The sequence below is a fragment of the Haliotis cracherodii genome, unplaced genomic scaffold (assembly GCF_022045235.1).
Source record: "Haliotis cracherodii isolate W230 unplaced genomic scaffold, xgHalCrac1.p SCAF_9, whole genome shotgun sequence".
Lineage (NCBI taxonomy): Eukaryota > Metazoa > Mollusca > Gastropoda > Lepetellida > Haliotidae > Haliotis > Haliotis cracherodii.
Genome location: NW_027266343.1, coordinates 7,309,433 through 7,325,288, shown reverse-complemented (window position 1 = coordinate 7,325,288; position 15,856 = coordinate 7,309,433). Strand labels below are relative to the sequence as shown.

At 42.4% G+C, this 15,856-nt stretch overlaps 1 protein-coding gene across 1 annotated transcript in view; it reads left to right on the top strand.

Moving 5' to 3' along the window:
- LOC139452728 (uncharacterized) overlaps positions 1-15,856 on the top strand; it is a 143,866-nt gene that overhangs the window by 80,786 nt on the left and 47,224 nt on the right. The window contains exons 44-56 of the mRNA XM_071234304.1: positions 155-266; positions 1,252-1,385; positions 3,505-3,622; positions 3,919-4,091; positions 5,819-5,960; positions 6,773-6,921; positions 9,261-9,495; positions 10,540-10,685; positions 11,507-11,621; positions 11,926-12,080; positions 12,748-13,000; positions 14,323-14,465; positions 15,701-15,839. Of these exons, the coding sequence (XP_071090405.1) occupies positions 155-266; positions 1,252-1,385; positions 3,505-3,622; positions 3,919-4,091; positions 5,819-5,960; positions 6,773-6,921; positions 9,261-9,495; positions 10,540-10,685; positions 11,507-11,621; positions 11,926-12,080; positions 12,748-13,000; positions 14,323-14,465; positions 15,701-15,839 (2,014 nt within the window). The remainder of the gene's footprint in view (positions 1-154; positions 267-1,251; positions 1,386-3,504; positions 3,623-3,918; positions 4,092-5,818; positions 5,961-6,772; positions 6,922-9,260; positions 9,496-10,539; positions 10,686-11,506; positions 11,622-11,925; positions 12,081-12,747; positions 13,001-14,322; positions 14,466-15,700; positions 15,840-15,856) is intronic.

Here is a 15,856-nt window from a genome sequence, read left to right as displayed (position 1 = left end):
CACCAAAGTGGTGGAAGACTTTGGACTTAGATCCATGAGATTGGTTTGGGTGCTCACAAATTTCACCCCTTGTTTCTCAAGATGGGCCAAATCATACCATTCACAACAGAGAATAGATCCCTCCAACATTTCTTAATATCTATTTCATTTGCAGGTGCTCCTACATTTACCACCAAGTCCCCATGTTTGGAGGACAACTATTATGGGTTTGTCATGAGTGTAATGTGTGAAGCTGACAAGCTGAAGCCCACAGAGGACAATTGCAGGTATGTTCTTCAAGCTAGATCACCAGTCTCTAAGGTGCTTGCTTGCAGTGGTGCTAGCAGAAATAGTAGCTGTACATTGGTGGTGTGACTGCCTGTGACTGCCTACATTATAATGCTTGGTCTGTCATTTGTGTATGGTGCTCCAGGACCTGCGAAGACCTGGGGAAGATTAGGTCTTAAGCAACCTATGCTTGCTTTAAAAGGTGACTATGCTTGTCGTAAGAGGCAACTAACGGGATCGGGTGGTCAGGCTGCTGACTTGGTTGATGCATGTCATCGATGCCAATTGCGTGGATCGATGCTCATGATATTAATCACTGGACTGTCTGGTCAAGACTCGATTATTTACAGACCGCCGTCATATAGCTTGAATATTGCTGAGTGCGGCGTTAAACAACAAACCAACCAACCAACCAACCATAGTGACCTTTTACTAGCTGACACCTGAATTGGCTTGATATATCATTGTCTTTCTTACAGCAGCACTTTGTTGTGCAGCGCAATTGTGGATGCAATGTCGCAGGGGGAAGGCAATACAGTTGAGGTCTAGGCCCAAAGAATCGTTGAGCGATATTTTCAGACCGCTGTCATATAGCTGGAATATTGATGAGTGCAGTGTTAAACAACAAACCAACCAACCTATGGTGCTCCAGAGTTGCACCCAATTCAGGCATGTCTGTGACCTGGATCATCCTGGAAAACATTAGGCTGACATGCTGTGATATAACTGAAGTACTGTTGAAAGCTTCTTCTCTTCTCACACTTCCTGTGTTGCATGGATAGCCCAGTGGTTAAGGCATTCACTCATCATGCAGAAGGCCTGGGCTCAGTTCCCCATATGGGCACAATGTGTATGAAGCTCATTTCTGAAGTCCCCAATTGCTGGAATATTACGAAAAGCAGCATAATACCTCACTCACTCACTCACTCACTCACTCACTCACTCACTCACTCACTCACTCACTCACTCACTTTTGTTTTGCAGCATTCCCTACCAGTTGACCATGTGTGCAATGAACGTCTCTTCCATTCTGTCCACACAATGTACAATGAGTAACTTCTCTGCCTACCTACAGAGAAACAAGGATGGCTTCCCACCTGCGTTTAGACCCTGCATTGGTGAGTATAGCAATGGAAAGTCGCACACATCTAAATGCCTTAAGCTTAATGCAGTAAATGCTTTAAGGAGTAATGCAGGATAAGTACTGTATTTTCTTGAGTATAATGCGCACACCCCTCCAGTGGATTGAGTATTTTGGAGAAGAAAAAACAATTGGGGGAAAAAACATCAGACTCATTATGGCGTGTATAATGCGCACCGACTTCTACACGGCTGGGTTTTTTGGGGAAACAAAGTGTGCAGTATACTCAAGGAAATATGGTATAGAATGTAAAAAATATTTAGATTTGACTAATTACAGTTGCAGTTTGTCTGAACTTAACTGACTGTTTAATCCACCTTAACTGGACCACAATGAAGGAGGATGCAGGATAAGGGCCCTTTTTTTGATCACTGAAAATATCAGATTATAAAGTTGCAGAAGACATTGGCATAAACATGATAGGCCTGTCCAAATGGCAGACTTCTTGGCTCTTTTTTTTCATGCACTTGTTTTGGACTTGATCAAGTACACAAGTGTGGCTAAAATGTGTGAAAAGGCTGATACTTTGATCTTCAAGAGAAACCTAAATATGAGCAACGGTAATTTTTTGGACCCAATGTCTGTACTGGTATCTACATCGACCAAAGAAAATAAGCTTGTATTATGACCTTGCTCATGTTCAAATATTAGAAGAACAGTTCCTGAAATCCTCTATAGAACCGGTTTCTTCTTTTTTTGCTTTCAACCATTATCTGGTCATTGCACGTTGAAGTTCCAAGCATGCAAGAGTTGAAATGAGCAAATTCTGATTCTCATTTCAGGTCTGTGTAAACATAGATAATAACTTATGGCAAATATCTAAAGGTTTTTGGGGGCACGGGTGGCCCAGTCGTCTAAGGTGTCGCGATTCGCTGTGCAGAGTTGCGTCCCTTGGGAACGCCAGAAAACTATGATTGTGGGTTCGAATCCTTGTTTGCCCTGATTATGTTTCTAGGTTTGTCAGCACCATACTCGTGGGTTTCACCGAAGTGGTAAACGTCTTAGACCTACATCACTTCGGGCTTTTCTCCAACATTAAGCTGACACGCCATGATATAACTGGAAAACTGTTAAAAGCGGCGATAAACCCAACTCACTCACTCACTCTAAATGTTTCGCTCTGTTCTCACTTTATGGAGATCCTGTGGGAGGAAGAAGACCCTTACCACCTTGTCTGATGACTAGAGTAAGATGGGTTTTAGTCTTCATTGCAGCTTTGTGTGTGAGGAAGTTGTTGTAAATCATCCAAGAGGTTTTTAGCGCTGTGTGAGAGAAAGATGCAAATTATCCAATAAACGTTCAACGCTGTGTGCAAGGAAGTTGTATAAGCATTTAGCGCTGTGTATGGAAGAAGTATATAATGAAATAAGCCTCCAGCGCTGTGTGTGATAAACTTATCAGTATAATGTTAAGCCCATATCAGCTGTTTTCACAAGGTAACATTGGTCAAATATGTTTTAAAAATTTTAAAGAAATGTAAATAGTAACTGTTTGTGTCTCATAGGAGGGTCCTGATGGGTGGGTACCATAAGCAGTAAGCATTAAAATTTAGGGTACTTTTTCATTAAGCAGTAATTTTTCTTTTCTTTCAATAAAATCGTCGCGAAAAATTCCTAAATCAGCCATTACAGGACATGGGACTTTTAATTCTGCTTTCGTTTCATCCTGACAATTCATATTTTTAATACCTGGTAAAATCTCAAATCGCTAAACATTCTAGACTGGTCCCTGCGTCAGTTGCGCAGCCTGCTTTCTGTGGTGAAGCATTTGGGTCTTGAAGACAGACTGTTTTTGACCATTTTATTCATTTTACGATAAGCAGTAAATTATTTTTTTATCTTAAGCAGTTATCTTTTGGTATTTTACGGTAAGCATTTAAGATAAAAAAGATGACTTTTATGTTTACGATAGTGTTTGAAAGGTGTTTTACGTTAAGCATTAAAACCCATCACGACCCTCTCATAGGCCCTGTGGCTGGATATTACACTGTTTGCTTTATATGTTATTTATTGTTACCGTGCAATATGTGCCACGTAAATAAACTATTTTTCTTTTCTTCTTTTCTTCTGTGTCACATGTCTATTTTGACATTGCAGATAACATACAGTCCCTGATTGTCGACCGCTGTCTGCTGATGACCAATCCTGCTTTTGGAAGTGCGGCCAATTGTCTCGCATTTTCCACATATGGGATTGTAGGCACAAGTACTTGCGAGTAGGTATATTTTGCTGACATAAATACTGTATTTAATTTGATAATGCAAATCTCACATATACAAGCGTGTAAATATTTTCAGCAATTGGTATTGGACATCTTCGTCAATATAAAGACATGACTGAGAAGTTATGTTTAGCTATATTCTTTGTCTGAGATATCCTTTGCTTGGATAATGGCTAAGAGTCTGATCATTTATTGATTAGATATTTTCTGAATATTAGATATTAGAAAAATATAGAACCACTTTCTATTGGTAATAAGATATATAATTATTTGAACCCACTTCCTTACAGCGAAACTAACATGCTGCTGTATGCAACCAGTTTGAGGTGTATGAAGAGGCAGGTTCAGACCAACTGTACAATCATGGACATCAATACATCTTTAAAGAACTACTTTGACGTGATCTCCGTGGGGGCTGGCAACTTCCTGTCAGCACAAGCAACACCTGTGATAACCTGTGCTGGTGAGTATTGGAATTTACCAAGGGGCCCGCTTTCAGAATTACCCATGAGGAATAATAGATTATATGATTTAATCAAGTTGCAAGTAGGGACAATAGATTATATAATTTAATCAAGTAGCAAGTAGGGACAATGGATTATATGATTTAATCAAGTTGCAAGTAGGGACAATGGATTATATAATTTAATCAAGTTGCAAGTAGGAACAATGGATTATATAATTTAATCAAGTTACAAGTTGGGACAATGGATTATATAATTTAATCAAGTTGCAAGTTGGGACAATGGATTATATAATTTAATCAAGTTGCAAGTTGGGACAATGGATTATATGATTTAATCAAGTTGCAAGTTGGGACAATGGATTATATAATTTAATCAAGTAGCAAGTAGGAACAATGGATTATATAATTTAATCAAGTTGCAAGTTGGGACAATGGATTATATGATTTAATCAAGTTGCAAGTTGGGACAATGGATTATATAATTTAATCAAGTAGCAAGTAGAAACAATGGATTATATAATTTAATCAAGTAGCAAGTTGGGACAATGGATTATATGATTTAATCAATTTGCAAGTAGGAACAATGCATTATATAATTTAATCAAGTTGCAAGTTGGGACAATGGATTATATGATTTAATCAAGTTGCAAGTTGGGACAATGGATTATATAATTTAATCAAGTAGCAAGTAGGAACAATGGATTATATAATTTAATCAAGTAGCAAGTTGGGACAATGGATTATATGATTTAATCAATTTGCAAGTAGGAACAATGCATTATATAATTTAATCAAGTTGCAAGTTGGGACAATGTATTATATGATTTAATCAAGTTGCAAGTTGGGACAATGGATTATATAATTTTATCAAGTAGCAAGTTGGGACAATGGATTATATAATTTAATCAAGTAGCAAGTAGGGACAATGTATTATATGATTTAATCAAGTTGCAAGTAGGAACAATGTATTATATGATTTAATCAAGTAGCAAGTAGGGACAATGGATTATATGATTTAATCAAGTTGCAAGTAGGAACAATGTATTATATGATTTAATCAAGTAGCAAGTAGGAACAATGTATTATATGATTTAATCAAGTAGCAAGTAGGAACAATGTATTATATGATTTAATCAAGTAGCAAGTAGGGACAATGGATTATATAATTTAATCAAGTAGCAAGTAGGGACAATGGATTATATAATTTAATCAAGTAGCAAGTAGGGACAATGTATTATATGATTTAATCAAGTTGCAAGTAGGAACAATGTATTATATGATTTAATCAAGTAGCAAGTAGGGACAATGGATTATATAATTTAATCAAGTTGCAAGTAGGAACAATGGATTATATGATTTAATCAAGTTGCAAGTAGGGACAATGGATTATATGATTTAATCAAGTTGCAAGTAGGAACAATGTATTATATGATTTAATCAAGTAGCAAGTAGGGACAATGGATTATATAATTTAATCAAGTAGCAAGTAGGGACAATGGATTATATGATTTAATCAAGTAGCAAGTAGGGACAATGGATTATATCCCCACAAATATTCACAATCCCTGTTTTTTGTACTGTGTGGAATGGAGACATGATATTACACTGGATATTTGAGGATAATTGAAAGAGGGGGGATTCAGCCCTTTACTGGTGCTGCTGTAAACATTAGCATCAATGTATTGTGTTGTCTAAGGCAGTAACACATTTAATTGTTGTTTCAGAATCAATTATGACAACAGATATAAGCACATTACCGGACTTCTGTGACAACGTCGAAGCCATCATGAGGATCCTCATGACCTTTGGCGGCAGCAATGTTTCAGGAATATTCAGTGCAAATAATGGAGTCATCCCATCCTGCTTGTAAGTGTGACAATCTGGAGGGATTACCCCGAGGATGAAGGTTTAAATTTCATAACAACCCAGAGGGAAGTGTTTTATGGGTAGAACATTACCATGACAAGTATGTCGCCCATGGGACATGGGTTAGAATAGGCCCCAGCAACAAATGCTGGCCGAATGAGGCTATTAATGCATCATGTGGTCCAGCTCGGTGGTTCATTGTCATCGTACCCATACAGAATGAGATGTTGCCCATATTATGGATTATCTGGTCCAGACTTGATTATTCACGGGATGCCGTCATTTTGCTGGAATACTGCTGAGTGTGGGTTAAACAATAAATTGTTAGTTTGTACCAAAATGCTCTGCTATTTGAGCTCCTTAGCATCCCCTCCCAATGGAATGTTACTTGAGTAAGAACATACCACATGATCACTTTCCTTTGACCCGTGAAGATCCGGGGTAGAAAAGGTCTTCAGCAAGCCATGCCTGCTGTAAAAAGTTACTGTGTTTGTCATAAGAGGCGATTGGGGGGTCAGGCTTGCTGACTTGGTTGATGTATGTCATTGTATCCCAATCGATTCCCATGTCAATCACTGGATTGTCTGGTCTACTTATTTACATACCACCGTCATATACCTGGAATATTGTTGAGCGCGGTGTTAAACAACAAACAAACCTTCCTTAATTTTGTCAGTATATTTATGTGAAAAGTGAAAAATTACTATTGTAATTAAGTGTTACCACAAGTGAAGACTGACAGAAACTAACTGCCAATGTGACCAATATTGGAGTAAACTGGATGTCAAGGAGAACGTGTGATTCTGTTTCAGTGTCCTGCTGCCGGCCATACAGTCAACATTGCAGACAATGGTTTCTTTTGTGGGCTTGCCGTGTGATACGGACAGGATGGTACAACTGGTGGTCAATAACAGTGATATCATCAGGGAGAAATACCCACATGTAGACTTGTCAAACTGTGGTATGTATAAGGCTCATTCAATATGCTTTGAATTGTATTTTTTCTTTCATATATGTTTTAATATGGTAAGCTACTCAGCACTAACAGTAGCCTGACCTCACAATTTACACTTGTCAGAGGGGTACACAAAGTATGTGATATAGACTACAAGTGGCCGGATTTTCATTTTTGTGTAAGCCACAGTGGCTGTGTGGGTTAGATCGCTGGCTATTAAGTGCACTTTGGCAGTGTGGGTTTCTAATCCCGGATGGGTTTCAAACCAATAAAGTACAAGAATCTGTACTTTACTGAGAAAGTGTTATCCCAAATATGACATTTGTTACATTTGACCACTTTCTTAATGGCATTGTTCACTCCCTTATCGTGTCTTTTAGTTGACAAAATGTCATGTTTTACCTTACCTGGCATGACAGTGCTTTAGCTTCCTTAGCTTACACAAGCAGACAGTACTGGAACAGAGAGACAGTTGAAACAGACTAATGGCCGTGCCCAGATACCCAGGAGTTATCCGCCTTGGCCGCACTCGCTCATATTCTTCCCTGTCTGCCTATGATAGATGTGTTTCTTGGCGTTTTCAAGTTGGTAGTCTACAGGTATATCCTTTCTCTGGCATATGTGTATATATACACTTCTCTGCGGTATATTTCTGCTTTTACTAGTTTAATTCTGCCCTTTTCAGTGTGTGCGTAAGTTTGCAAGTTCAAGTCATGGTCGCCATCTTACACTTCTTGCTATAGTTTTATTTAGGCTTTGTTGGCACTCTACACACTCTGGTTGTGTTTCGGTGCATGGTTCACCACGTTTCCTGTAGCATATTATGGCCCTTATTTTTACATTGGTAATCTTTTACACTGTTTGCGTCTTTTGCAGAATGTATTCTATGTGGTGTGATTTTTGTACACGCCCCAAGTTGGAGAAAGATCCCCCAATATCTTTATCCTTCCTGCCGGCTGTCGTGTGATATTGTCTATTGGTAGAGCAGAAGGGCCAGGATTCGATCACCGGCCGCCTTATACCAAAAACTGTTAAATAAGGTTATTGGTGTTTCCCTGCCTGGCACTTGGCATTAAGGGGCTAAAACAAGGCCTTGGAATCAGTATACGGTGTTTGAATAGGGTTTTCATTTAAAACGGTGGCATGGTATCTAAAGCTAGCACTTTAAAATTGGCCTAGTCCAGACAAGTACAAGCAGCCACTCACCCACACACACATCTGCATGCGCATCTCTACTTAAGTGTGCAAAATATCTTGAATGTGATGTTTAAACCTCATTTCACCACACCTTCTCAACCCCTACACCAGACAGCCTCATCCAGACCGTGAAGTCTACAATCTGGCTTATCTCCAAAGGTCCTGGAGGGCCAAGGATTTCTTAGCCTGTTCTGCTGAAGCAGTTTCCAAGGCTCATCGCTCCTCCAATCGCTGCCTATATTATGTCAGGTTATGATATTTTCACGCTTTTTGCTCATCACGACATGACTCCATGGCCTAGTGGTAGAGCGTCCGCCTGGAGAGCGGAAGGTCCAGGGTTCGATCCCCGACCTTGTCATACCAAAAGATGGTACTTGTTGTTACCCTGTTTGACTGCTGCCACACAATGGAGAATGAGGGAGTATGGGCCAAGGTGGATAACTCCTGGGTATCTGGGGCTCTATAGGCTGTTTCAACTATCACTCTGTTCCAGTACTGTCTGGTTTGTATAAGGTAGGGAAGCTAAAGCACTGTGTAGCATCAGGTGAGTATAAATGCATTGCATTTATCCCAAAATGCTTACTTTTGGTAAGACCAAGTTTAGCTAATATGATTGAAAGCTTTGTTATTTTTTTCCCCCTGAGATCAGATTTCCCAAAATCTTTTGAATCTCAGCATAAAGGTTTGTCGCCATTATGCAGTTGAAAAAGTTTAATGTCATCAAAATGATTTAAAACAATGAATGAAGAATGCAAAATATTAAAACATCAAAAATATTAAATATAAATATAAAAATAAAAATATAAATATAAAAAGCCCAGAGTGTAAACTTTATGTGCATAATAAAGACAATGAGTAGTTTCATGACACATACCAAATGTGATGATCAAGAGATATTGCTAAAAGTGGCAGATATCTAAGGAAGTAAACACTATATGACAGTCAGCCATTGCTTCATTAGTATTAATTCATCTTTTTACCTCCTACAGGTTAGCATATTGACCAAACTGCAAACATTGGGAACAAATTGACAAGGGAAATTGTCAAATAAGAATCCTTAGTTGTTATTGGTAGCCTGAAATCAGGAAACCTGCTTATTCAATATCTCTCACTCAGTCACTCCCTGACAATGTCTAATGTCATTCCAGGAAAATACTGCCCTTCACTCCTTGGCAGAGGAACAGACCCTGATGCCCCATACCCTGCGTACACATCCTCCAGCTCCTACAACAGCACCAACTACACATCCTCCAGCACCGTGACCACCAACCAGACATACTATCCATTTAAAGGCCAGACATCGTACATGCCCAGTGTCCTCAGATGTACCAGTTTCCTCTACACCATCTTCCAGGCCTCGGCTCCCCAAGAGACGCTGTGCAGGTAAGTACACCATCATCCAGACATCGGCTCCCCAAGAGACGCTATGCAGGTAAGTACACCATCGTCCAGACATCGGCTCCCCAAGAGACGCTATGCAGGTAAGTACACCATCGTCCAGGCATCGGCTCCCCAAGAGACGCTATGCAGGTAAGTACACCATTGTCCAGGCATCGGCTCCCCAAGAGACGTTGTGCAGGTAAGTACACCATCGTCCAGGCCTCGGCTCCCCAGGAGACGTTGTGCAGGTAAGTACACCATCGTCCAGGCCTCGGCTCCCCAAGAGACGCTGTGCAGGTAAGTACACCATCGTCCAGGCATCGGCTCCCCAAGAGACGCTGTGCAGGTAAGTACACCATCGTCCAGGCATCGGCTCCCCAAGAGACGCTGTGCAGGTAAGTACACCATCGTCCAGGCATCGGCTCCCCAAGAGACGCTGTGCAGGTAAGTACACCATCGTCCAGGCATCGGCTCCCCAAGAGACGCTATGCAGGTAAGTACACCATCGTCCAGGCATCGGCTCCCCAAGAGACGCTATGCAGGTAAGTACACCATCATCCAGACATCGGCTCCCCAAGAGACGCTGTGCAGGTAAGTACACCATCATTCAGACATCGGCTCCCCAAGAGACGCTGTGCAGGTAAGTACACCATCATCCAGGCCTCGGCTCCCCAAGAGACGTTGTGCAGGTAAGTACACCATCGTCCAGACGTCTGCTCCCCAAGAGACGCTATGCAGGTAAGTACACCATTGTCCAGGCATCGGCTCCCCAAGAGACGCTATGCAGGTAAGTACACCATCGTCCAGGCATCGGCTCCCCAAGAGACGCTGTGCAGGTAAGTACACCATCGTCCAGGCATCGGCTCCCCAAGAGATGCTATGCAGGTAAGTACACCATCATCCAGGCATCGGCTCCCCAAGAGACCCTGTGCAGGTAAGTACACCATCATCCAGACATCGGCACTCCAAGAGACGCTATGCAGGTCTTGTATTTCAGTTATCCAGTGTATAGAACTTTGTTATATCCTACGTTTGATTCTCTTTCAGGCTGTACACGGAAGGCCTACGATGTATGGCAGTGAAAGGGAGCATATATGGAGACGAGTGCATGATTGAAGATTTCCATGATGCCCTTGAGAGCTACCTAGACTTGGCAAATGCCACTTCCATGTTTCAAGTAGATCAGTGCTCAGGTATTGACTTGGGACACGATTTTAACATTCTTTCCTGTCTATAGAATATAAGTAAACTTAATGTCTGATTTGGGAGCAGTGGGGTAGCCTAATGGTTAAAGCATTCGCTTGTCACGCTGGAGATCTGGATTCAATTCCCCACATGTGGTAAGATGTGTGAAGCCTACTTCTAATGTTGCCCACCGTGATATTGCTGGAATATTGCTGAACACACGCTCATTTAGTCACTCACACTGGTTTTACTTGTGATCAGCGCTAATTGATATCTGGTGATTATGCGTTTGAATTAAAGTGTTGCGGGCAAGACAAGAGTTTGTGTACTCTTAAAAAGTAAAATATAAACCTGAGAAGTTTCAATTTCTGGGTTTATGGAGTGACCCACTGGAGCCCCTAACCACAGAGTGGAAAAAGAAATGATGATATTTTTAACTTATGTTAATTACACAAACACTCCATTTTTTTTCGGGGTGGTCGGGTAGCGTAGTGGTTAAAGTGTTCGATTCCCGACATGGGTACAATATTTGAAGCCCATTTCTGGTGTCCCCTGCCGTGATATTGCTGGAATATTACTAAAAGCAGCGTAAAACCATACTCACTCACTCATTTTTGATAGTTCAGAAAACTAAAAAGATACAAATAATACAAATCTCACTTTGAGAAATGATGGAAAGCACATCATAGTCTCTGGCAGCTGCCAACATTAACTTAAGATGACAAAGTCTCCCCAGAATAATGTCCTGTTACTATACAGTGCTGTACACAGATCTAGCATTTTCTGTTTTGCTGCTTTGTTGAAGTGCTTGGTTTGGTTGTCTTCACAGGCAGCATCAAGAAGTACTCATCACAAGCAGCATTGTGTGAGAACCCTGAGCTACTGGCCACCATAGCCAATGTGTCCTGTATGCCTTACTACAGATACACGGGAGGAGGGTGCAGGTGCGTGTGGTCGGCAAACCAGTACTTGTGGCTGATTGTGTTACTCACGGATTTACTGTAGCAGTAGTTTGGACAGTGTGGAAGTGTGTAACTGATTGTTTTACTGTTGTAGTAGTGTGGACAATGTGGAAGTGTGTAACTGATTGTTTTACTGTTGCAGTAGCTTGGACAATGTGAAAGTGTGTAACTGATTGTTTTACTGTAGCAGTAGATTGGACAATGTGGAAGTGTGTAACTGATTGTTTTACTGTAGCAGTAGATTGGACAAAGTGAAAGTGTGTAACTGAATATTCTTGTGTTGCAGTATTTTGGACAATGTGGCAGAATGTGTATTGGGTCTTCTGAACACCTCCAGCATCCACTGTTGCCGTGATGTCATCAAGAATGCTCTCATCTCAAGAGCTGACATCACTGCCCAAGCCTTCACGGATTTCTCCAACTGTCGGGCCACTCCTGGAGGTGATATTGTAGTGACCATCCTCAACCAAAGAACTAGAAATGTGAAGACAGTCACATTAAGCCTATGCATTTTTACCTTTATTTGTATGGCAATATATAGTGAAGGGAAAAGTAGTCTGAACAGCAATGTTAAACAAAAGTACTTCTGAGTTGTATTTAAATAAAATTATGCATAAAAAATGTAAAACTGCAACACTTGACTTGACAAACATGGCACACATGGCAATAAATTCAGAGAAAATATTGAAGAATAAAAATATCCGTAAAAAATAGGAGTTAAAAAAACCAACCTGACCAAATGACAAGTACCGTATTCAACGTAATAAGCGCCCACGGCGATATTTTGCTAATATATATTGGCGAGTGAACAATCCCAATCAGCACCCCTTCTGATTGATCAATGTACACAAGACTTATTTATTCATGAATAATACGCACTTGTGTTATTTCACCCTTAATTATGGGCAATTAAATTCTTGAAAAATATATCTGTCGTATGTAAACATTTCCGACGAAATTTACGATCTTTCAACTCAAAATAATATTCTAATAAGCGCCCCTTATTCCTAATTTTGAGAGCGCCCTGGGCGCTTATTACGTCGAAAACGGTAAGTGCTTTCTTTATGTCACTATATTTTATTTTATTTTATTTTCACATTGTCCACAGAGATGCCCTCCACACCAGGATGGACCATGAACACAGGCCCAGTGTATCCGACCACTAGTCCGCCATTACCCAGTTCACAGTACTCACAAGGCATCTCCACAAGAGGGGTTACAGATTATCCGTGGAAACCCACGCCCTCGTACCCACAGCCCATGCAGCCCTGCTCCATGTCCACCCTGTACAGATGGGGCCCCTACTGCCGTCACAGCGGCTTCCTGCTCGCCCGCCACCAGGCGGACAACATGACATGCAGGTATTGCAGAAAACCCGAGAACAATTACTTTTGAGAGTTTCAGGATGTTCACTGCTGGATCTCACCACAACTCACTACTGACAAAGTAGACACAATTTAGGGATAACAGCTTCTTTAATACTGTAAAGGCGACATTTTGGTATAGGTACTTATACCGTTGTCAAGCAGGACGAGAACTTGCTTGACAACCATATAAGGATCTATCCCGAAACGTCGCTATTACAGTATTAAAGAAGTTGCTATCCATAAATTGTGTCTACTTTGACATCTGTCAACTTCTAAGTAATGCCTATCATACCATTCAACTCATGACTGCTACCGAGTTGTCCCCATACTGCTACTGGGATTTGTCTAGGACTCAACACTAAGGGACATTGTAGAGGCCTTGTTAACCATTACAGTTTTGCAGCAATCCTTACAATTTTAATCTAAGAATAATGGTATTACGATAATATTTACTATTATGTAATGGATTTTGTTAAATAATACCCAGCATACCTGGGGAAGTTTACTTGCCACTTTGCGTGTAACACGTACATGCATGTCGCTATATAAGTGCAATAATTTTGGATGCAACGTTAAACCCAATTTCACCATACCTCAATTCACTTTGCGTGTAAAATGCAGGACAAGTATACAAATACATGTATAAAGATTATGTAGGATTCTGCTTGGTGTATTAACATGGCACCCTGTCTGGAAGTATGATGTAGGAACATTGTTATTAATGTCACATTAAAAAATATTCGGTTGTTTCAGATTTCTGTCGAATAACTGTTGAGCTATTATGTTGTTTGGTTTGTTGTTTTACGCTGCACTCGGCAATATTCCAGCTATGTGACGGCGGTCTGTAAATAACCGAGTCTGGACCAGACAATCTAGTGATTGATATCATGAGCATCGATTCCATGCAATTGGGATTGATGACATGCATCAACCAAGTCAGCAAGCCTGACCATGCGATCCCGTTTGTCGCCTCTTACGACAAGCATAGTCACCTTTTACTACACCCGCATCTTCACGGGTCGAGCGATTATGTGAAAATATGTATTGTGTCACAACCTTACAACTTACGTGTTTATTGTAAGGCGGCAAGGGCATCTGAATGGCCCTCGTAAATGTGTGCAAAATGGCTTGTATCAGCATGCAACCTCACTCACTCACTCATTCTGTTTTAGAATGTTGGGGTGTTGGGGTAGCCTGATGGTTCAAGTATTTGCTCATCATGGGTTTGGAGCCCCTTCCTGGGGTCCCTTGTCCTGATCGTTTGAATATTGCTAAGAGCAGAATAAAAACCTTTCTCACTCACTCTTTATCCCCAGCATCTACACTGATTTGGTCAACTGCATCACCCTTGTGGCCAACTACAACAACTTCAACTGTAGTGTTGATGACATCATCATGATGTATCAGCAGAATTCCAGCATGTTTGACCTCACCGAGCTGGACCACAAGGCCTGTACAGGTAGACCGCTGTCTTGCTGGGGTTTGTGGGGAGGGGTGTAGCCACTGTCTTGCTGGGGTGTGTGGGGAGGGGTACAGGTAGATCACTGTCTTGCTGGGGTGTGTGGGGAGGGGTACAGGTAGATCACTGTCTTGCTGGGGGGTGTGGGGAGGGGTGTAGCCACTGTCTTGCTGGGGTGTGTGGTGAGGGGTACAGGTAGACCACTGTCTTGCTGGGGTGTGTGGGGAGGGGTACAGGTAGATCACTGTCTTGCTGGGGTGTGTGGGGAGGGGTACAGGTAGATCACTGTCTTGCTGGGGTGTGTGGGGAGGGGTGTAGCCACTGTCTTGCTGGGGTGTGTGTGGGGGGGGGTCCAGGTAGACCACTGTCTTGCTGGGGTGTGTGGGGAGGGGTCCAGGTAGACCACTGTCTTGCTGGGGTGTGTGGGGAAGGGTCCAGGTAGACCACTGTCTTGCTGGGGTGCGTGGGGAGGGGTACAGGTAGACCACTGTCTTGCTGGGGTGTGTGGGGAGGGGTACAGGTAGACCGCTGTCTTGCTGGGGTGCATGGGGAGGGGTCCAGGTAGACCACTGTCTTGCTAGGGTGTGTGGGGAGGGGTACAGGTAGACCGCTGTCTTGCTAGGGTGTGTGGGGAGGGGTACAGGTAGACCACTGTCTTGCTGGGGTGCGTGGGGAGGGGTACAGGTAGACCACTGTCTTGCTGGGGTGTGTGGGGAGGGGTACAGGTAGACCGCTGTCTTGCTAGGGTGCATGGGGAGGGGTCCAGGTAGACCACTGTCTTGATGGGGTGTGTGGGGAGGGGTACAGGTAGATCACTGTCTTGCTGGGGTATGTGGGGAGGGGTGTAGCCACTGTCTTGCTGGGGTGTGTGGGGGGGGGGTCCAGGTAGACCACTGTCTTGCTGGGGTGCTTGGGGAGGGGTACAGGTAGACCACTGTCTTGCTAGGGTGTATGGGGAGGAATACAGGTAGACCACTGTCTTGCTGGGGTGTGTGGGGAGGGGTGTAGCCACTGTCTTGCTGGGGTGTGTGCGGAGAGGGGTGTAGCCACTATCTTGCTGGGGTGCGTGGGGAGGGGTGTAGCCACTGTCTTGTTGGGGTGTAGGGGGGACACCAGAAATGCGCTTCACACATTGTACCAATGTCGGGAATCGAACCTGGGTTTTCGGCGTGACGAACAAATGCTTTAACCACAAGGCTATCCGACCGCCCCCTTATGCACTGTGTTGCTTTCAGTGGCACCCCTGGAGCTGCGCCACCCAGAGAAGCAGTCAGTGTGTGCTGATGAAGTGGTTAGAGACTATGTCCTCAAGTATGGCTGCAGGAACTTCAGCAAGGAAAACATCCAATATGTCACACCAACCAACTTCTGCAGGTGGGAAGCAGCTAGCT